The sequence below is a fragment of the Microchirus variegatus genome, assembly GCF_963457635.1.
Source record: "Microchirus variegatus genome assembly, chromosome: 4".
Taxonomy (NCBI): Eukaryota; Metazoa; Chordata; class Actinopteri; order Pleuronectiformes; family Soleidae; genus Microchirus; species Microchirus variegatus.
In genome coordinates, this window is record NC_139805.1 from 9,403,533 (window position 1) to 9,425,499 (window position 21,967).

The 21,967-nt window shown below is 41.1% G+C and overlaps 1 protein-coding gene across 1 annotated transcript in view; it reads left to right on the plus strand.

The window, feature by feature from the left end:
* dennd1b (DENN/MADD domain containing 1B) overlaps window positions 1–21,967 on the plus strand; it is a 100,631-nt gene that overhangs the window by 47,129 nt on the left and 31,535 nt on the right. The window contains exons 6-13 of the mRNA XM_083887520.1: window positions 2,168–2,237; window positions 3,973–4,053; window positions 5,427–5,486; window positions 8,314–8,367; window positions 8,901–9,011; window positions 16,896–16,996; window positions 18,900–18,945; window positions 20,372–20,473. Coding sequence (XP_083743646.1) covers window positions 2,168–2,237; window positions 3,973–4,053; window positions 5,427–5,486; window positions 8,314–8,367; window positions 8,901–9,011; window positions 16,896–16,996; window positions 18,900–18,945; window positions 20,372–20,473 — 625 coding nt within the window. The remainder of the gene's footprint in view (window positions 1–2,167; window positions 2,238–3,972; window positions 4,054–5,426; window positions 5,487–8,313; window positions 8,368–8,900; window positions 9,012–16,895; window positions 16,997–18,899; window positions 18,946–20,371; window positions 20,474–21,967) is intronic.

The following is a 21,967-nucleotide window of genomic DNA, read 5'->3' on the forward strand; positions in this document are numbered from 1 at the left end:
TAGGAGTATCTCTCTAAGCTTTCCAAACTTTAACTTTGCATCAACAAAGCGAGCAGCATGGACGGGGGCACAGGGGGGCACGGGGGGGTGAATAATAAACATTTACACGTTTACATTTATGCCATCGCATTAAAATAATGCATCAAAAATATTCACTGTAGGTCAGTGTGAGGAAGAATATTGATAATTTGGCTCTGGCTGCCTTCACCAGTGATAATGCATTTCCCTGTAAAACAAAGGATTTACAGTACCTCAGTGTAGGAGCGTAATGACTGTGAGAACAGTGAGGCCTGACGGCTGCTTCACTGACAGCAAGAGGCCTATTTACATCCCCTTCAACTGTGATGAATGAAGGATTAATGTCTAGAAGCCTGGCTTCTTAAATATGAGAGAAAACACGGGGCAGATAATGCAGAGACTCTGTTTCCCCTGCCTGAGTCATTTTTATCAACCCAAACTTTGGGTAATGGTTTAAAAGTAAAATGAACGCACATGCAGATATTTGTGGTGCTTGTTGTTTGATGTGGCAGAAATAGGTCTCCAGGTTGATATCCGGTCAGCATGTGAATTAGCATACGCACGTTTGATTTTCTCCTGAGAGTGTGACCTGATTGCACTAAATCTTCATGCAAACGTCAAAATATTGGCATGTTAAGAGGATGATTGTTTCAGACTAATGGTCACTCGGCCTCTCTGATTGGTGCGCTTGGCTGCACTTCCCCAGGAACTCAGCCTGTCATTGGCCCCTCGTGGATTTCAGCGATATGAAAATTTGCATTAGGTTCACTTTATTGTATTCTTGTTGTCTGTTAATTCCAGTCTACAGAGCAGCCAGTGACCCATGCTCTGGATACTGCGGCTAACTGCCTGAGCACAACTTCTCTGGCTTATAAACTCACACTCTGAAAACTCTGACAAAATGTTTTATGAGATAATCGCAGGCACAAATGCACATTTCAGACGTTTGTCAGATATTTAATTTGAATGAAATGATAGTAATAATGATTTGTTTAAGCTCTGAGTTGACTTACTGACATTAAAGGATACTCAGTCCGCTTCTGATTGACCGGCTCATTTGGCATCTAATTTATTTCTCAACCCATGTATCCAGTTAAGTTAATGAAACCTTCATGGGAGTTTATGTTTATTCCTTCTCCCGAAATCATTATTCTTACAGCATTTGTAACTGCATGTTAAAACTAAATAGAAACTCAGCACCTTGATAGGACATTATTATAATTATTATCATGATTATATTTATGTTGCATTAAATGAACTGAGCCCTCACAGCTTTTATGTCAAAAGAAAAATGTTGGCCTTCGTCCACCAAGAACACCAAGTTGTCTTGGCCAAGAATATGTCAACTTTATAAAGAAAGCCATGCTGCAGAGGCTTTGAGCTTATGCCGGGTTTACTTGGTGATTAGCTTTATCACGGACACACTGCAGGATAAATTGTTGTGAGCTTGTTAATGAAATAATTTATTTTACATTAATTACATAAGGCAAGGTTGTTTTTAATGCATGAAGGGCATAAAAAGAAGCACAGGGTTGGGAGGTGAGGAGGGAGGTGGGGGTGAGTGGTTTTGGTGGTGGTGGCAGGAGGCGTCTTGGGCTGCATTTTTTTTTTAAGTCCGTGCATGTGGGAGCAGCATGCTTGTAAACCATAGCATCTCCCCACATCACATAAAAGCTATGGTGGGTTTTTCCTCTTTTTTTGTTAATGTTAAGAATCTAAAGTCTATTGTTTTTTCCCTCTCTACTCAGCCATCCCATTGGCTCCAAGAGCAGAGATGTCAGGAATTCATAGCATGTGTAGAGCCCAGGGTACGAAGAATGTCAAAATAAAGACGAGATAGCTTCTTTTTTTTTTCTCTCCTCGTGACTCTGTGCTTTGGAGCAGCTGTGGCTGCTAACACAATCCATTTTCAGCGTCTTGTGTTCATTTGAAGTATTGTGCAATAGGTTACCAGCGCATGCATCCATGTAATGTTACAAGACTATATTAACACACTTTCAACATTTTGCACTGTACAACAGAGTAGAGAGTCAGGAATGGAAACCCTGTGATGAATGTTAATCTGCTTTAATTTTGCACATCTTATTTATTAGTTGTAATATTTACATTTGTTTACTAATCTGCATATCTTTTTCTTCATCTCTTTCAGTTATCTACCATGGTTTGAAATCTACTACAAGCTGCTAAACACCTTGGCAGACTACCTATTGAAACAGCAGGTAATAATCCCGTTTGGACATTCTGCTATTTATAATTTTACGTACATGATGTGAAAATAAGACACCGCAGTGGGATTTTACTGGGAAACAAGTGTACAGCTTTGTGTTTTTGAAAGTGCACTGTGGTAAGATATTTCCCCTCCATTGTGTTCTCCCTCTGCATGCAGCGTGTTGTCTTTAGTGTGCAAGTTTTGTTCGCCGTCTCGGGCTCGACTTGGCTTCTGTTGTTAGCAGCAACAATGTTGACATTTCACAGACCAAAAGCTGATCTGACACTGGAAGTTATTCCTGATGATTTACTGGAAAACAAATCGTTAAGAAAACACACTCACTCACTCACTCACTCACACACACACACACACACACACACGCTCGCATTTTACAAAAGTCTTTTCCCCTGACTATTCACTGCATTGTACGAGCAAAGGGAGGGGAAATGTAAAATAAGCTACAAACTGGGGAGATGTGCAGTGTCTAGCACAGAGGGTGCAGGTGATGTTCCCATGTTTAGACGAGAGAGAAGAAGGAGAGGGAGAAGAAGAGGAAGGAGGGAGGGAGGGAGAGCAAGAGAGGAAAAGGGAGAGCCGTGGGACTGCTTTCACTTGTTATCTAGTCTCTTCTGCCTCCCTCAAAGATTTTAGCCCAAGAAGACAATTGCTCAAACATATACACATTTATATAAATATATACACACATATATTATGTGTATATATATGTACATATTTATATGTTTATAATGTGTCTGTATAAAACAAGAGGGGAGAGAGAGTTGAATAAATAGACTGAACGATTGCTGGAAATCCTGGGTGACTGCAGTGTTAGTGTGCATGATTTGGTTTCTATTTACCCCGCTGTCCGTTCCAGGCGAGAGGGAGATGTTGACAGACGAGGGAAGACAGAAGAGCGATGAGGGTTTAAGGCGAGGGGTAAATGAACTGTTTCCCCAGGCCGTGTTGCTGACCATGCGTGTGAGCATTGAGCCTCTCATGACAGGAGACCGTTCGATTGCACACACCCCCAACACCCCATCACCCCTCCCTCCCTCACTCACTCACTCCGTCCCTCCCTCCTTTCCTCTTCTCTTTACTGTACATCACCACCTATTCCTCTTTAGTTTCTGTTTCTCTCTGGCTCACACATGCACACGCATACATTTTCTCAAACCGTCATCAGCTTGTAGCCAAAACAAAGTTTTCAGAGTGGGCAAGAGCAAACAAAAGCTAAAACAAATGACGCCCCCACCTCCACGTTCAAAGTCGTTAGTGAAGTTCAAGTTGCAAAGTTTTGTCCCCCTCAGTTTTCCAGCGAGTGGTCCAAGAGCGTAAAAAGCAGACTTGTCATGGAACCAATAAATGCTGGAGGAATAATCTCGGTGCCTGGTCTGTGGTCAAGCTCGCTTTCTGACGGATTTTTAAAGCCCACGTCATAAGAGTGTAGACCCTCGCTTAATTACTGACAGCCTGCTCTCGGTCGTAAATCAGCGCTGCTGGATAATAAGCGGCTGCAGCCCTGCGCTCAGCTGTCTTTTAACCTCACCGCTGCTCCTTAAACATATGTCAGTAGGATGTTTTGGAGCCCTTCGGGACTCGCTGCAGGATTGCCCTCTGGTTGGCGTCAGTCCCAACACTGTTGTTAAGATTGACACATAACTCATGACATCAACAACACGAGTAAATAGAATTTCATGTGTCCTGTGTTTGTTTGTCTTCTTTTGTTGTTTGTTTCTCTCCCCCAGGAAAATGACTTGAATGACATGCTGAATTCTCTCTATGATCTGCCTGTACCAAAGCCCTTCACGCCAGTCAACCTGAGTGTGGTAGGTATAGATCTAATATTCCCCCTTATCAGAGGCAAGACAGCTGAAAGTAGACACAGGCAGAGGGAGAGAGGGCCAGCAAAGTTACTCTAGTCCTATGTTGCATCGAGGAGGAGACTGGAGGAAAGATATGGAGAAGTAGAGAAAAGTTGAGTGAAAGGCACTGAAGACAAAATTTGTACTTGAAAAAAAAGAAGCAGAAACAAAGAGGAAGGAATATTAAAAACTGACGGGAAATTGACAAAGATGGGAGGAGGAGACAAAGACATGGCATGAAAACAGATAAAAAAGAAAAATAGGGCAGACAAGCCGAAACGGGGAGAGATCAACAAAGTAAAGAGGTTGAGATAGAGGAGATAAATGATGGAACAGTGGAGCAGAAAGAAAACAGCTCGCAGGAAGAAGTTAAGATGCAGTAGGTAAGAACAGAGAGACACAGAGGGCCCATGGCTGACACTCTGTTTGGAGACGAGAAGTGGCGCTAACAGCCTTTTATGTGATAAGCCTGAGCTGGACATGTTTAAACTTGAAGGGTCCTTTCACAACTCGTCATGTCTCCTGCTTATCAAGCACTGAAATAGCTTAATGATCCCAGGTCCCTCAAAGTCAGCCGGTGTTTGTGTTAACTCTGACACAATCTCTGCTCGTATGTTTCCAGCTCATACATAAAACTCTTCAACAGCTTTCACTGGTGTAAGTGGAATGTAATGGCTTTTAATGGAGCTGCTAAACTCATGGCGTTTTGTGCACAAATCTTTCTTTCTTTTTTTTTGTTGTTGAGTTATTTAGTCTTCACACCGTAATAGATCAAAAGACTTCCGGTGTTAGTCTTTGTCCTTGAGGACAAACCCTCCTTTTTCTTCTTCTTTTTTTTAACCAATTAAACAAGCAACCCTGGGTCTTTTGTGCAGCGAATGTCTCAGAACAATACACATCTAATTACGCAGATGAATATACAACATTACCCGACTAATGTGGGGTAATCAATATATTTCAATGAAGGGTAATAAGGTCAATTGAGATTCCTTGTGATTTATTTTTATCTTTGTGTCAGGTTTCTTCTCCCTTAGCTGTGTGTGTGTGTGTGTGTGTGTGTCTGTCTGTCTGTGTGTGTGTGTGTGTGAACAAAACCTTTTCATCTGAATCTCAGCGCCTCATTGGAAAAGAAGCCCCAGAGTACAGAGGTGATAGCTTCATCTCTTTCATGAAGAAGCCACTAGTTTGATATTTAATTGATGAAGCAGAATTATTCCCTAAAAGAGCAGTTTTTTTGTTTTATCATGGCAGCCAAGGAGGAGGATCATTGTCCCTTTTCATGTGTGAACCCTGTTTTGCTCTCTCTCTCTCTCTCTCTCCCTCTCTCATTGTTCAAGAATGAGCAGTTGTATATTGCCACTGGGCAAGTACTGAGAGATCAGCGAAGCAAGGAGCCGGTGAGTGGAGGGGAATGAGTGAACAGCAGAAGTGGGAGGAGTGAAGGAGGCTGCTGTGAAATATGAAACTGCTGCTGTACTAATCGCATGGGAGCCGCGGCTTTCCAATTTGGCCAAATAAGCTCCACTATCTTTATAAATATAACAAAAACAAACTATCCTGGGCCTTGGTGTATGTTTCTTCTCTTCTGGAAAACAATCAAACTTTGTAAATGATTAATGCCATTCCACTCTGCAATATTCTCTCTCAGAATATCAAAAGTTTTTCGCCCCCTCCTCCTCTTTATGTTTAAAGCAAAGGCAATTGTGCTCCAAAGAATCTCCTTGATGCTTCTCCAGTTAACCCACTTTTTCAGTGTTTTTATATAAACATGTCATCGAAAGCACAAGTAAAAAGAAGAGATCAGCATGCAAACAGCCAATGAAAGCCTGTGTAGAGTTGAGGAGCATGGCTTGTTATTATCACAATGCCATGAGTTTATAGACCAGTAGGAAGGAAACGTTTTAACAGAGAAGAAGGAAAAGGGAGAGATTTATAGTGAATATTTTACTGTATGTGTGGCAGTTGCTGGAGGTTTGAGCTGCAGTTTACAGACTAGCTGATTCTGTTCACTGGTCTTCTTTTAAACAGATTTATAAACAAACAAACCAACGGTGACTAGCAAATATTTTTATTTTTCATTATTATAGTGTTACTTACTTACGATGATTAAAAACCTGTTGCCAGTACAGTTTTATTGGAAATAAATACGTGAGAAACAGTCCATACAAAACCTGACGTTATTACAGTATAATATTATGCAAGCATGATTATTCAATGTTTAGTTTTTATAATATTGTATAGAATCCATACGGCCAATCACTAATATGGATTATCTGTGTGGCCCATTCCCATCTGATGTTACATTTACAACACACATTGTGTGACAGCCTCACTAGTTTCAGTTTCAGTAAACCTAACTGTCATCAGAATAATAAATCAATCAAAAACATCAAATACTCTTCATATTTTCCAGCTGCAGGTAACTCCAGGGCAGGAAAACATAGTAGTTGTTTGTGTTATCTTCTAAAACAATTGATTTACTTTTACTTGGAAATCTTATTATTATTATTATTATTATTATCATTATTATCATCATCATATTTTTAAACTATAACATCATTGTGTAAATATAAAACTTACTTATGTAACCAACAGCTGGCTGAGTATATGTCTTGTCAAAAAAAAGTTAATTGATATTAATTTGTTTTATGACGATACATTTGTAAGTTGAAATATGATGATATTTGCATTATAAAGTGTCAAGTAAAAAAAAACCCACAAGGCAAAGCCCCAAGTTTCCAGTTTAGTGTTTGTTTTTGCACTGCTTGTTCATCTTCTTTAAGCTTCATTCAACTGGATATATGATTTATATGAACCCTCTCAGGGAATTACGCCAAATATTAACACATTGTTAATTGCTTTTTTACATTTTACATTTAACACACTAAATCCTCCAATCTCAACACATTCAATACATGCGCTTGTGTGTGTGTGCTTCCGTTTTAACTGTAACCAGTCACATAAGACTAATTAGCATCACTGTTTTTAGTATTTAGCAAAAAAAAAAAACTCCCACTGGTGCATTAATATACAAGCCAGTGAGATCTTAGTGTCAGGTAACAGAACAGTATTAATCAACAGTGTTTTATGAAGCAGCATCCTCATGTTTAACGTTGCAGTTGATGGAGAATGTTGAATTTGTTAATATCATGGTTTAAGGTTAACCCAGTATTATTCAAAATATAAGAATTTTTTCTCAGGACCTCTAGCTGATTTTCCCAAAAAAAGTCAGATAATTTTTTTTCTCCTGACTGTAACGGGCTTTCTCTCTTGTAGTATAATTTCTTAACAGTTATATGTGTTGTTCTTCTCTTGGTGGCGTTGCTGAAGTCGAAATAATCTCCGTGTTTGCATACTTTAAGTTATGTTTTTGTGAAATGATGTACAATTGTCAAGTTCTCTTTTCCCTTTACAGAATTTTTTTTGGGGCTTTTCTTAGTCATATCTTAAGAATATGTTTCCTAATCAGACCAATTCTTAGGTGGTAGATGCCATAAATTAAACAGCTTTGCTTATTTAATTAATTCATTTTAATTACAACACTGTTTGAAAGAATAAATACAGATATACAGACGAATACATTTCTATACTTCACTTTACTTAAAGCCGTTCAGTGTGAGAATAAATGCTGTACACACTATGGATTTAAGCATCAGATGGTCGACTTAAGGCCTTAAATCCAGGTGTACTAAGGATGCAGGACAGAGTGTGTGTGTGAGACACAATAGTGTGTTTCAGTTTGTGGTTTGTCTACCTGTTTCCAAACAGCACCTCTCTACGGCCCCTTTGATCTGAACACTGAACCTGCCCTGCTCTCCCAAAGTGAGACAGGCAGCTCTGTGATCCTCTAAACAACCTGTGTGTGCACGAGCGTGCGTGTCTGTGTGGATGCACACTTGTGCATGTGTGCCTGCATCTTGGTGCTCCACAAGCCCTTATAATGCTTAAATAAAGAACTGTTTTCCACAGGAGACATCACCCCAGTCTGTGTCTATCGGGAGCAGAGCTGCTGCCTTCTCTGTACTGTTGGCCTGATAAAAGCGTTGCCACAGTTCAGACACCAGCTCAGCAATTCATATAGACAGAGCTCAAGATGAGCCATAAATCATAGAACAAAGTGATGGGCCTTTTTCCCCCTGTCTTCCCCTCATTCTCTTCTGTGAGTGGTATGCTTCACTTGTGACCCACCCTCTTTCTCTCTCCTGCATGTTTGTGTTTTCACAGCACTCCTACTTCATTGCCCCGGATATCAATGGACTGCCAACCATCCCTGAGAGTGTAAGTATATATAGAATAGAAAAGAAAAGACAAGAAAGGAGACAAAGAGAGTCAAAGAGAGATCCCCATCTTCTGGAAACATTTCTGTCTCTAATCGTTTTTAATCAGATACACTTGTCACCTTTTGAAATTATTGCATCACCCTCTTGTTTCAGTTTTATCTCCTGTTGTGCTTGTGCTTTTAATGTCGAAGTTCAATGATTGCCATGGGTATTAGAGGATTCTTACTGAACACATGTTCTTTGTTGAGCTTGTATTCGAATTGTAGCTCAAGTCTTTGTAAGTCGTTGTGGCGAGGGACACCAGATGAAAACAGTCACGAATCTGATCATTTTAAGCAACATTTACTGCCATTTAAGTCTGTGTTTCTTAAAGACGATAGGTGCAAAAGGTAGAAGTTTAAGTCATTTTTCAGCCAGTCCTACATGTTTTATTTTATGGCACACTGTGGCACTCTCACTGTCTGAAGCATCAACACTTGAACGTAAGCTTAGATGCTTTGTTATGTTCCTTCTGTTCCTGTCCATCTCTAGAGAAACCTGACAGAGTATTTCGTGGCTGTGGACATCAACAACATGCTCCAGCTCTACGCCAGTATGCTGCACGAACGCCGCATCATCATTACCTCAAGCAAGCTTAGCACTGTGAGTCCATTTCCTGCAAGTACTTCCCTCAACTATAGTTGGTTATCAGTGTCATGCGCTGCCAGGCACAAGAAGAAAAGTGTTCAGATAGGATTCAGAAAACATCATAGCTTATTGAACAATTATGAGTAGAAAACAATGTTGTGTGGGGTATTGGCATAAGTTAGTCTCCCAAACATTAGTTCTAGTATAGATGAAGATTTTAGTTATGAAATGTTTCACTTTGTGTTTGCAAGTTGCAGGGAGTCTTGTCTGCCTTCCCTCTTGGTACCATGGAAATTATCATGGGAAAATGTTGATAGTTTTGTTGTTAATTTTCAATCATAGAGTCACGGTTATGATTTTTTGGCTTCATATCACATTCACATACTGAATTGCGCTGCCAAAGAAAAGTATATAACTCAATGCTGGGCCTATTCCCTTGATTGAACACGATTCTCTTCATCAATATTCAAACTGGATATCAAACCCTACAGTAAGTAGTATGATGAGAATATTTATCTGACATGGTTACACTGCTTGTGTGGAGAGAGTCAAAGTGATCTGCTGGCCAGACATCCTGCAGCCACGCTATCACAGAGCGCTGGCAAGCTTTTAAATCCACAGTTACAGTTTGTCTTATAAACGCAACACATTAATGAGGAAAAAGCCTTAAATTATCAGTTATTATGTGTCTTAACTCTTTCACATAATTCAAAGTCTATTCTTTCTGTATGAGGGAGGAAATCTCTCTTTTTCCCCTCTTCCTCCCTTGGTTCCTCATTCCATCCTCCCCCCCCCCCCCTGTTATCGTTGAGATGGACAAGGCAGAACCAAATGTTTATGACAGATGAGGTGGAAGAGGGAAGTGATGTCATCCGAGTCCTATCTGTATCTGCAGTGTAGCTGGTCCTGCCTCAGTATCTGCTATTGCTGCAGAACACTGAACAGCCGGAGGGGCCTGTGGTGGTGATGGGTCCTGGAGGAAATGGTACGAGGGTCTCCCACAGGAGCCTTAATCAGCATGAGCTGTAAAAATCCACCTAGCCCTCGGAGAATTTCACCTGTCTCCCCTCAACTCTTTAGCCCAGCAGCACCTCCTCTCAGGGTCGAGGCAGCACACTGTGCTGTGACACAAGGGTTACACGATGTAAATTACCAGACCCAAGGGTGAAGGTGTTTTTCTTTTTAGAGGGAGTAGAGAGGGGTGGAGGTAATATTTGCCTGTGATTTACAGTTTTCTGCACAGACAGATCTTGGCTTTTTTTTTTTTTTTTTTTTTCAACAAATATATGGCGACAGGATATTTTAAGAGCTTCCACGTCAGACCTTTACCTCTGTAAGCCTTTTATCCTCTGCAATCCTTCATCCACTCATCTGTCTATCCATCCATCTTCCTCTGGGAGAAGTGTTTTGGTTTGGTAGCGATATATGTCAGGCACTGTAGTACAAAGGTATTTTCACATCTCCTCTGGGATTACTAGCAGGCCTAGGTGTTATTACTGCTCCCGTGATGCGTTATTTTTGCTGCTGGGTAGACTGACCTCCTAGTTCAAGTGGAAATGGCTGCCTTGGTTCTTGATGGCAGCGATGTAAGTGTATACATACTTAGCCGAGGACAGTGCAGCTCATTATCCACACCAATGCCTCTTGATATCTTAAAGGGTGAGAAATATACAATTAAGCCAGAGTTTGTCAAAAATGTCAGTTAACGTGAGTGTAAGCAGTCACTGGATAGTCAGGTAATGTTTCTATAGCGCTTGCTCGCCACAGTTAGAGAATGTATGAGAGAAGGTATTGTTAGTAACATCGTTAGTACCATCCAGCTGCTTTTCACCACCTCCGCCTGTCCAGCCTCTCAGCCAAGCAGAGAGAAGCTAGGAATTCAAAGAATAGAGAGAGTGAAAGACACACACACACACGAATATGCTGCATTTATTCTGCCTGCTCGAGGTGCTGCCTGTGTTAAAGCCTCTGGTGAACCCACCGTGTCAGTCTGTCGGTACATGGCCGGTGTGTCTCACAAGCATCCAACAGCAAAGGAATAAATCATGATCTTACAGCAACGCGTCAGTTGACTTATTGCTGTTTTGTGACCAGAGGTGAATGGTACCAGTGTTTTTAAAAGGCCGTGCGGCGGTGGCACAGGGGAGGGAGCCAGCCGAGCGTGCAGCCTTGTCATAGGGCCGTATAATAGGACTGCATTGGCCCTTCCTCTAACTAGTCAGTTGGGAAGACCCCCGCCCACCACCACCACCACCATCACCATCACCCCACCACCCTCCACGTCTTTCATGTGCCGAGGCCCCCCAAGCCTCTGCCCTGCCTATCGCCCAAACTCACACAGCTCAGCCCCGGCACCAGCTGACAGCAGCCCTCTCATCAGCCTGTCAGGCCTATGCTAACAAGGAGCTATCCATCCACCATGCCCTAGAGTGCCAGCTGTCTCTCTGTTTCCTGCCTTTCCCTCTGTTGTTCCTCTCCCCTCTTTCCCTTACTTCTGTCTATCTCCAAATATCTCTCTATTTTAGGTATTCCTGCTCACTGATATTTTCTGTCCGTCTGTCTCTCACTCTGGATGGTCCTCTTTCTCTCTGACTTTACCTCCCTCTTCCTTGGTATCTTAATGTGTCTCTGTGTTGTTGTGCATTTGCAGAACACAGAGCCATTCTCCCCCTTCCCGCTCTCCCTCCCTGCAGTAAACACATTTTTTGTCCCATGCTAAGTGTCTAACTTAATTGCTGTGCTGTGCATGTGCGTTTTGTGGGTGTTTTTTTTTTTGTTGTTTTTTTTGCATACATCTGTTTGTATGCCACTTTTGCACTCACAGGTGTTTGTACATTGTACCATTGTGTGTTCCCGTGAGAATGTTTGTGGATGTGTGGGAGGTCTGGTGTTAGCTGTTACCTACATTGACCCGTGTGCCCGCTCTCTCTGTGCCAGCTATTTGTTTGTGGCACACCTGTGTAATGCTGGGCCCTGACATTGGTGTTTGTCAACAGAGCGTGGGTAATTGGTAACTTAGCTGCGCGTAGAGGGAAAGGCGAAGACGGCAATAAACAGACGGCGAGGGAGATGTGGTAATGTACAGAAGGACAACAGGAGGAGAGAAGGAAACAAAAACGAGAGATGAATTGGGTTGAAAATGAGAACTGGGAAAGGAGAAGAGAGAATTAAATTTTGGGAGTGAGTCGGGACAATGTGGGGGAAAGCCAAGTGTAGGAGAAATGAGTGTTTAAGGCCAATGTGAGAAGGTCAAGAACATCTCTGTTGATATCATTCCTCCTGTCAAACTGAATTACGTTACCTGCAGCAGCAGCTATTTACGTACTGCTCTTGATGTGCAATAGATTCCTTCTTATGCACATACACTACCATTCAAAAGTTTGGGGTCACTTAGAAATATCATTATTTTTGAAGGAAACGCACTTTTTTTCAATGAATATAACATTAAATGAGTCAGAAATACACTCTTTACATTGTTAATGTGGTAAACGACTATTCTAGCTGCAAACGTCTACTTTTTAATGGAATATGTACATAGGTGTATAGAGGCCCATTTCCAGTGTTCTAATGGTACATTGTGTTTGCTAATGGTGTTAGAAGGCTTTTGGATGATTATAAAACCCTTGAAAACCCTTGTGCAATGATGTTAACACAGCTGAAAACAGTTTTGCTGGTTCTTTGACCAAAGCAAAGTTTGAAGGGCAAAATTATTATTTTGAATAAAAGTCATTATTTCTAATCTTGACCATACTTTCTATCCATTTTGCAACTCTTTTGATGAATAAAAGTGTGAGTTTTAATCGAAAACACAAGAAAAATTGTGTAGGTGACCCCAAGCTTTTGAACGGTAGTGTAGTTGGGACTGACTGTCCATGTAGTGTACAAAAATAGTATGTGAGAATGGTGAATGTACAGAGGTCCCACCATGTTGCATTTTCTTCAACACGTCCATTTGCTGAGGTAAAGAGGAATAGTGTGGGTGGACGTTACAGTGCTAAGAAGATCTAAGGTCTCAGGTCAGTCTAGTTCTCTAAGGAAACGTTGTTGTTGAAGAGTTGTGTGGCTGTTTCAGGCCTGTAGAACGACAATCCTATCTGAAAATGAATATGTAAATCAGTGGGATGACCTTTGAGTTGTCAGAAGAGCTTTGGTAGCTGCCCACGTGGAATTACCACTTTTTTTTTTGTGATTTGTGCAAGTTTGTTTTTCATATTTTCTTGCGGGAAGGAGCAGATTAGCTGCACTGATAAAGCACAGAGTGCTATGTCTATGAATGTTGAAACTGCGGTGTGTTCACAGTGCAAAAGTGACTCGTAACTAAAAGGCTTGATTTTTTAAAGTGAGCTGTTGATGGACATGATTGTCCCACAGTGCAGTGTACACAGTAAATGAGGGAGCCGCTCACAGCTGGGAAATATAAACCCAATATGAACTGTAGTGAGCTTTGTGAACACATCCAAAAACAAAAAAGTCATCAAATCAATCAGATCTTTGGAGGAAACTTTTATGGTCTCTTTATGAAATTTAATTGTCACAGACATCACAGAGCTGAAGTTTATTTTAACTAATTATTTTAGACATTCAAATGACAATATGTTAAGACATTTATTATGTTGTTTACACTGTTAGCTTTAAGTGTAGAGTCTGGAATTTATTAACAATTAATTCTCACCCTGATAACATTATTGTCAAAAGTGGTGTGTGACCTCTCTGCTTCGGTTTATTGCTACCCCTTTAAAAGTTGTTTCTATTGGCTTCATTCTTCCTCAGCCTTCTGTCACCTCCTTCTCTTCATGTCCCTGTCTGTCTGTCTGTCTGTCTGTCTCTCTTTTCCTTTCTGTCCCTTCTTTCTTCAGTGTCGTTGAATGGATCTGGGTAAACCAGTGTGAGTATGGACAAGTTCTGTCTTAGCTCAAGCACAGCTAGGGCAGAACCAAAGACCTTGACTGTTTTTTTGAAGCAGGCTGTCACTGTATAATCGCTTAGCTTCTCTCAGAGGAAGGGGCAACACACACACACACACATACACACACTCCCACACCTACACACATACACACATAGTGAGAGAGGCAAGCAGCCCCTCATTACCAGGCAGAGCCCTGGTCCCTGAGGACTGGACCCAGCACCTAATCCTGTATTTGTTCTTGGGGACTGTATCTGTGATTCTCCATTGAATGGAATATTAAGCACCCAGGTCTTTTGTGGAGCGTGTAAGCCATTTGGCTCCACTCATCTATTATTTATCAGCCTGGCAAATATTTTATCAGCCTTAGCCTCTTATGACCCACTCTCATGTGAAGCCCCCCCCCCCCTAAATGAAGAAAAAAAGGGGAGTACAATTTCTCTCTTATTTTTTTTCCACATTTATCTTCCCTTTACTTTTTTTTTTTTTGCCTCATTCGTTCTCAAACCTGAACAAGGACAAAGTGTTTTGTATAGAGCTGCATTAGAGGAGCAAGTATGTGATTCCTCTGCCTCCAAGTTACCTTATCTCAGGCACACTACAACCTTCATCTTTTTGGAGATAGCAAATAAAGGAAAACAGAAATCCAGATTTTTCTTTATAAATCATTATCTAAGTTTCTAGTATCTCCCCTTGCCTCTCAGCCAGCTCCCACAAACCAGCCACCCAGCTTTAGAAGAGGCAGCGAGAGAGAGAGAGACTCCTTTTTCTTTCCCTTTCAACGTGAGAGTAAATCATGTCAATTGGGGGACTCACCTTGAGGTCTGGTGGAGATAATTGGAGTTGGTTAGCGAGGTGTTCTGTGCTATTACCTCCTGGTACCAGTGAATGGCTAGGGCTTGTCTCACACTCCCAGAGGAGGAATACACTTGCCTGTTGGCGCTCCACTAAATGTGTGTGCATGTATGTGTGTGTGTGTGTGTGTGTGCACGTGACCCGTATACATATGTTTACCTATAGCCGCATCGCTGACCTCTCTTCATCACAATTTAATGGCCTGTTAATGTCATTGCTTTTTGGAAGAGGCAGAAGTGTGTGCTGGTTTGGATAGTAGCTCTTCTACCAAGTGCTTCACTTTCACACATTAATATTCATAGCATTGATTTATTTTCAGAATTAACCAAAAAAAAAAAAAGAGGAAAAAACAAACAGTTTGCCAGGGAATTGATCCTGACAGGAGCGTGGCATTGTTGTGTTTTATTTGAAGACGGCAGGCAGTGTAAATATGCATATGCAGATACACAGAGCAAGACACCAATTAAATGTTGATTAAGTCCTAACTATTGTGGGACTGGGTATATGAGTAGACAATAAAAAAAAAATCATTGCCTTTTTTTCCTGTCACAGATGAAAAATGAATGCAGTTAAACATGCAGAGGGGGAGGCACATGGACCACGACAAACACACACTTTTTTTGTTGTGCTTGTTTCAGATGTCCAGGCTTGATGTTTGGGTGGATTGTTTGGGGTGGGGGACCCACTTTCTTTTTCTTTGGCAGCAGTGTTTTTTCAGCGACCAAGCTCGCCCAGTTTTGGCCGGTCAATTGTGACAATGTGTGTGTCAGTGAGCAGGGGGTCTCCTGGTAGTTGTGCCTGTGTGTGTGATAGCGTGTGTCCGCTTCACACATTGACTGTGAAGCTGCAGCAGTATAACAGCGGCTGCTGCTCCGGGGTCCCGGCGGTATTGGCCTCGCCCGCAGTCTCTCTTGGCTAACTCATGTTTCATTCTTTGGCAATTTGCCCTAATGAAGTCCCGCAGGAGCCCCTCAGACCTCTGTTCTCTTTCCATATTTAATCATGTTATTTTAATCTGGGGGATGAGCTAAAGCCTCTTTCTCCTGCCTTGGTGTGTGTGAGTGTGTGTGTGTGTGTGTGTGTGTAAGTGAGTGTGGTGTGTAGTGTCATTACTGTTGCTGGATTTTTATGAGATGGGGATGTCAAGATGGGGGTGCTGGTTTTAAAACAATCACTGTACTTTTATGTGAAATGTTGACTTGACAGTACAGAAAGCTTCTTTAAAAATGAATGTCGTCTTCATGCCATTGTTTCTCATTATTTCTGGGAAAAAAAGAGGTTAATTATTCCATATTTTCTGTTTAATTTCTTAGTCGTTGCAGTGGGCATCATTTGTGTTGTAAATGCTGTTACGTTTCCTCTTGTTGCCTTTGTGCAGGTTGTAGTACAATTGTTGCTTTGATGCTGAATATTAAAGCAGGTAATTGTTTATTTTTGTGTCTGAAACGGGCAAGAATCTGCACTTTTAATTCTGATTCATTATTTTTATGCAACACAAATGAATGAATACACAAAAAAACATTGCTTTCTTGTTCCTTGAGTCTGTGTGCGTGTGTGTGTGCGAGGCATCTGTCAATCTTTCCTATACTGCTCTTTTTTACCTCCATCGATCTTCCCTCTGCTGTATTTCTGTCATGAGTTTGAAGATGGGCTCCTGTCAGCTGGTTGATCTCAGGCTTTGACTTCATTTTCTTCTTCCTCCAACAATAGCTTGCAGGTCGTGTGTTCATCAGTATCACAGAAGCGCTCGGCATGTCAGTGCACCTTGTGCTTGGAAGGGCTTTTGTGAGCAGGAATAAAGGCTAAATACGCGTTTGTCTGTGATCATTCAAAGCACATCAACAGCATCGCACCGTCAGCAAGTTTGATCATATGTTTTTAAAAAACAGAATATCACCAGGATACTGGTTGGATGGAAATGGAGCGTCTGTTCTCAATAGACCTTGGCAGTTAAATAAGTTGTTAAAATGTAATGGAAACAAGAATATATTTTATGACTGTATATTCTTTCTTAGGGGCAACATTTCAGAGGGAAGTCAGTCAAACTTTGAGCAAAGAATATTATTATTATTGTGACATTTGGAGTTGGTGTGGAAAGTTTTGTTGAGTTTATGCTGTGTTTTTGTGTTTGTTTTCTGTAGTTAACGGCATGTGTCCATGGCGCGGCTGCTCTGCTCTTTCCCATGTACTGGCAACACATCTTCATCCCTGTACTGCCACCACATCTACTAGACTACTGCTGGTAAGGCTGAACACCTCAGATACACACACACACAAACACGCACTCCGGCCAATCACTAAGAGCTGGAACTTAAATCTTACTGTAAAGCTGCAGATGCACATGTTCTCACATTCTCTCGCCTGTTCTCTGAGTTGTTCTCACGGTGTTTTCCTCGTTGTGTGCCTTCTCCTGTGCGGGCTCTCCACCTAATGAACATCCCCACGATCACTGTGCTCCATATTTCATGCCAGTTCTAGCTCTACACTCTCATCATCTCAGACCTCTCAGGGGTTTATTACCATCCATCCAAGGCAAATCCTTCAAATCTGAATGGACTTGAATGGAAACTCCTTTGCATATCTACAAGTATCCAGGTCAACTTCAGATCTGTGTTTTTTTTTTTTTGGAAACAAAACACAATGGGGGAAGTGCGCTTATATAAAAGGAGGAGGTGTTTTTTTTTCTTCTTACAGTTAGAGAGCTTTACCATGCAGGACACACACCAGCGAAAAGCTCTTCATCACTGACAGGGAAATGGGATTTCAAGACTTTTCGTTATCTTATTTAATCACAGGGGTGATTTCCAAGCACTGTTTAGACTAAATAATATCACATATGATATGCAGACTTGCTGCTGCTGCTGTTGCTGCTTTAAGTTAATTATGAGCCGCATGTAGCTTCTGAATCATTCTGGCAGACTCACACTGACCCAAAGTTATTTGATTGCTGCTGCCTCTGTAACCCTCATCGTAAAAAAAAAAAAATATATATATATTTTTTTGTGTGTTTTGTAGATTTTATTCATGAAGAGATTCTTTATTGGTGTTTCACTCTCCAAACTTTTAATATTAAAGCAAATATGGCTTTATATAAGTTTTGGAGTTAAACTGGAACTGGATCTTTTTTTTTTTTTTTTTAATGACTGAACTTTCCTCTTGGTATGCGGTGTGTGGTGCTCACATGGGACAGATTGTGTAATGTAAAGAGAGAATGAGGGTGTGCATATTCTGTTTGACATTTAAGTGACTGTATATGAAATATATAATCATCTCCAGAAGCCTTCTTTTTTTTAATGTGGCACAATTTTAAAATAGAGAGAAATTGTAATCATCGATTTCAGTCTGTTGTTACACAATAACCAAGTATATATATTTATTTAGCATAAAATAAGAAATGGTTTGACATTTCTACCCTCTGGCTTCTCACACACTTATCTACTTTATTTTTAGAGGAAAAAACTCTCATTTAATGACTTGCCAAAGATATTCCTGTCAGTAATATTAGGAATATTTTTAACATTATAAATAATAAGGGCAGTAGCAGTGATGACAGTTCATAACATTATTTTCTGAAATACATTTCTTAAGGTAAGTAAATGCTCACCGATCAGTGATTTGTGTTTAAGTACAATGTACAAAAAACACTTTGAGCCACTTGAATCCACAAGTTGGATGTGGAACAAAATCAAAACATATAAAAACACATAAAATGTTGCTCTTTGTGCATTTGTTGGATTTTAACACATTCATAACCAGTTCAAGAGTTGGTTGAATGTCATGGGCTTGAGAAAGTAGTTTTACATAGTGTTTGTAGCCTCCATGTAAAACGACTTGGTTTTAACAACATATGGACAATAATCAGTTTAGTTGACTGTGTTGTGATTTTGCCAAAATAAAATATATTGATTATTTTCAATGTTGTAGTTTGGTTAATGACAAAAATCAGCCTTAAATCAATCATTTTTTTAGAGTTTCAAATTATTCACAGATTGCTTTTTTTGAACTTCTTCAACTTGAATGCTTGAAATGTTTCTTTTCCAGCTGAGTGAGTGACATGTGGTGTGTTTGTGTAGCTTTGTATATGTTTTTAACTAAAGCTGATGTCGACACTGCTCACAGCTTTGCTTTCCTTTCTCCATCCACAGTGCCCCCATGCCATACTTTGTGGGAGTTCACCTTAGTCTGCTGGAGGTACGTTAGTTCATTCTGCCAGGATCTGTTCCTGCATATTATATATGTGTGTATGTATATGAATGTACATAATTATACCCTGCGGGCATAATTATGCAAGCTCTGTATTTCAGAAGTAAAATGTTGATGATTGCTAATTTGATGATATACATTGTGTACATTTTATTTCAGTGGATTTAATTAAAAAAAGAAAAAAACATTTAGGCAAGGTTATTTATATTGTAGTGCTGCACCTCTATGTGCTTTTAATTTTCTGGAAAGTAAAATTAATTAATTACTGAAATGTCATTATGGCAGTTTTTTGACCCTTCGATACATCGGAAAAATATTTTTTCCTGTCCATCTTCTGTTTTTTTTTAAATCAGTGGCACAGAGAAGAGAGAAGGAGATAAAGAGAGCTTTTTTTACTCCATTGTTAAACCCTGTGTGTTGGCTGGGGGGTCACCAACACTGCTGTTGTGTGTGAATGCATGTTGGAAGCGCATGCACACTTTTTTGTGTCTGTGCGTAAGTGTGAGTGTGTGTGTGTGTGTGTGTGCAAATGCATATGTTATAATGCATGTATATATATGTATGTGTGTGTGTGAGATATTTGTCTGACAGTTGCAGCAGTGGCAGTATTTATCACACTCTGCATCCGTGACAGACCCCCTTTTCCACCACTACATAATTAGTCCAGATCAGCATGTGAGCCTCGACTGCACAGGCTGTCACAAAAGTGACAAACTAGAAATTCACACACTATGCTGTCTCCCCCCCCCCCTCCACCCACCACCGCCACTACCACCACCACCACCACCACACCACACCTGCCTGCATCCTGTACCACACTGAAATAATTGTTGAATTTGTCGCCATCAGGATGCGCACACAGCACAGCATCACGGTGCCGCTGTTGATGCATGAGCTTTTTGCTGCAGTGGAAAGTGTTTGTACAGTCCAAACGTTTCCCCTTCACTAGTGTTCTTAATTTTGTGCGTGTGGGTGTGTTACACTCGAGATGCTCTGATATTCTTTTGCCTTCGCATCATTTCCCCGTTGTATCGCAGGGGAGTGTGACGAAAGTCTGGTGGTTTTATGTGACCACAGCGCTTTCCCCCCACCTCGTGTTTTGTGACATCAGAACATTCTCGATTCATATTTCATACTTGATTTTAAAATTAATTTAAAAATTAACAAAAAAAAAAAAAAAGTTTAACTCCATGAACTGAAATACACAGTGTAATAATTGATATAAAAATATAAAATAGATTAATTGCTGTAGAAAATGAATCACATTTTGATCAAAAGTAAGGATTACATGTAAAAAAAAATTACAATAAAATAAAAACACATGTTGAATATTATGTATATGTATATATGAATATAATTGTGTTGTGTGTTGTGACTGTGCTACTGCTGATCACACTGCTCATTTCCTATTTAGAGAGTGCGCAGTCGATCACTGGAGGATGTGGTCATTCTCAACGTGGACACCAACACCCTGGAGAGTCCCTTTGATGACTTGCACAACCTGCCCAGTGACGTGGTAAGACACACACACACACACACACACACACACACACACACACACACACACACACACACACACACACACACACACACACACACACACACACACACACACACACAGTCACAGTCACAGTTACTTGTACTTTGGTCTTTGTGTGGACATATATTCACATAATGCATTCACAAGCCCCTAACCATCAGAGCTGAATTTCTATCTCTCTCTATACACATACACACACATTCCATTTTCCATTGCTTCTCAACAGTTTATTGTCTTATTATAAATGACATACAGAAATTAATTTCTCCTCTAAAATTTGCACATGCATACACACAGATTTTCTTGTCCCCCAGTGTACTCTTCCACACACACACACACACACACACACACACACACACACACACACACACACACACACACACACACACACACACACACACACACACACACACACACACACACACACACACACACACAGAAAAGAAGACTTGCACACACCCACAGACAAACACATACACATTCAGAAACTTGTCAAAGTACAGCTCTGTCCCCTCCCCACATCATTAATGACTGCAGTACTGGCTCCTCATATTGTGGCTGTCTAAAGTAAACTCCCGTCGCGTCGTATGACGCTTGAAGGCGAACAGCGTTCCCCGACCATCAGAGGCTTGTGCGAAAATGTGCAACTCCTTTCCCTTCATCTCCATCCATTCTAATCATTATTTCACAAAGTCTTGCATTTCTTGCCTGCCCACTGGCACGTTTCTGAGGACGAGAGATAGGAGGAGGGAAGAAGGCAGAGGAAAGAAAAGAAAAGGCAGAGATGGGTGATTTTCTAGGGGGAGAGAGTGGGAAGAAGGGGGCCAATTACCAGTGTGGGCAGTGAAGCCACCTGCCAGCGCGTCGTCTCTTTAATTAATGGAGCACTGACGCCGGTCAGTGCTACGGGAAGCATCACCACCGCGTCAGGGTCACTCGCACATTTACACACATTCATACGTGCACCGAAACACACACACACACACGGTAAGCGCAACACACTTTCTTGTCTTCCCTGTCTTTGTCAAAGCAGGAATCTGTTTGTTTAGCTGTTTTCTTGGGTGTGTGTATTACAGCTTCTCTGTGAGGCACTGAGGCCCCACTGAGGCTGTGGACGCACTATTACCCACGCTACTAACAGCATATACTCAGGTTCCACCGCCTACTGGACTCCTGCCCCAACGGCAGTATATAATTCAATCCGTTGCCCAGCAGACTCCAGACCTTCTCACACTCCCACACTTCTCTGCTTCTCCTGATTTAGCACCGCTCAGCCTACTGCAGCCGCTAGTGCGTATGAATGCCTCCTTACTACCTGCAAAATTATGATCTTTCCTACATTTTATACCATCTCCTGCCTACTACTTTTAGATTGTTTGCCTGCCTACCTTATCACCTGCCTGGCTGCTTGAGTTTCATGACACCTGTCTCCGTTCCCGTCTCCCTCTCTCTCTCTCGCTCTCTCCCTCT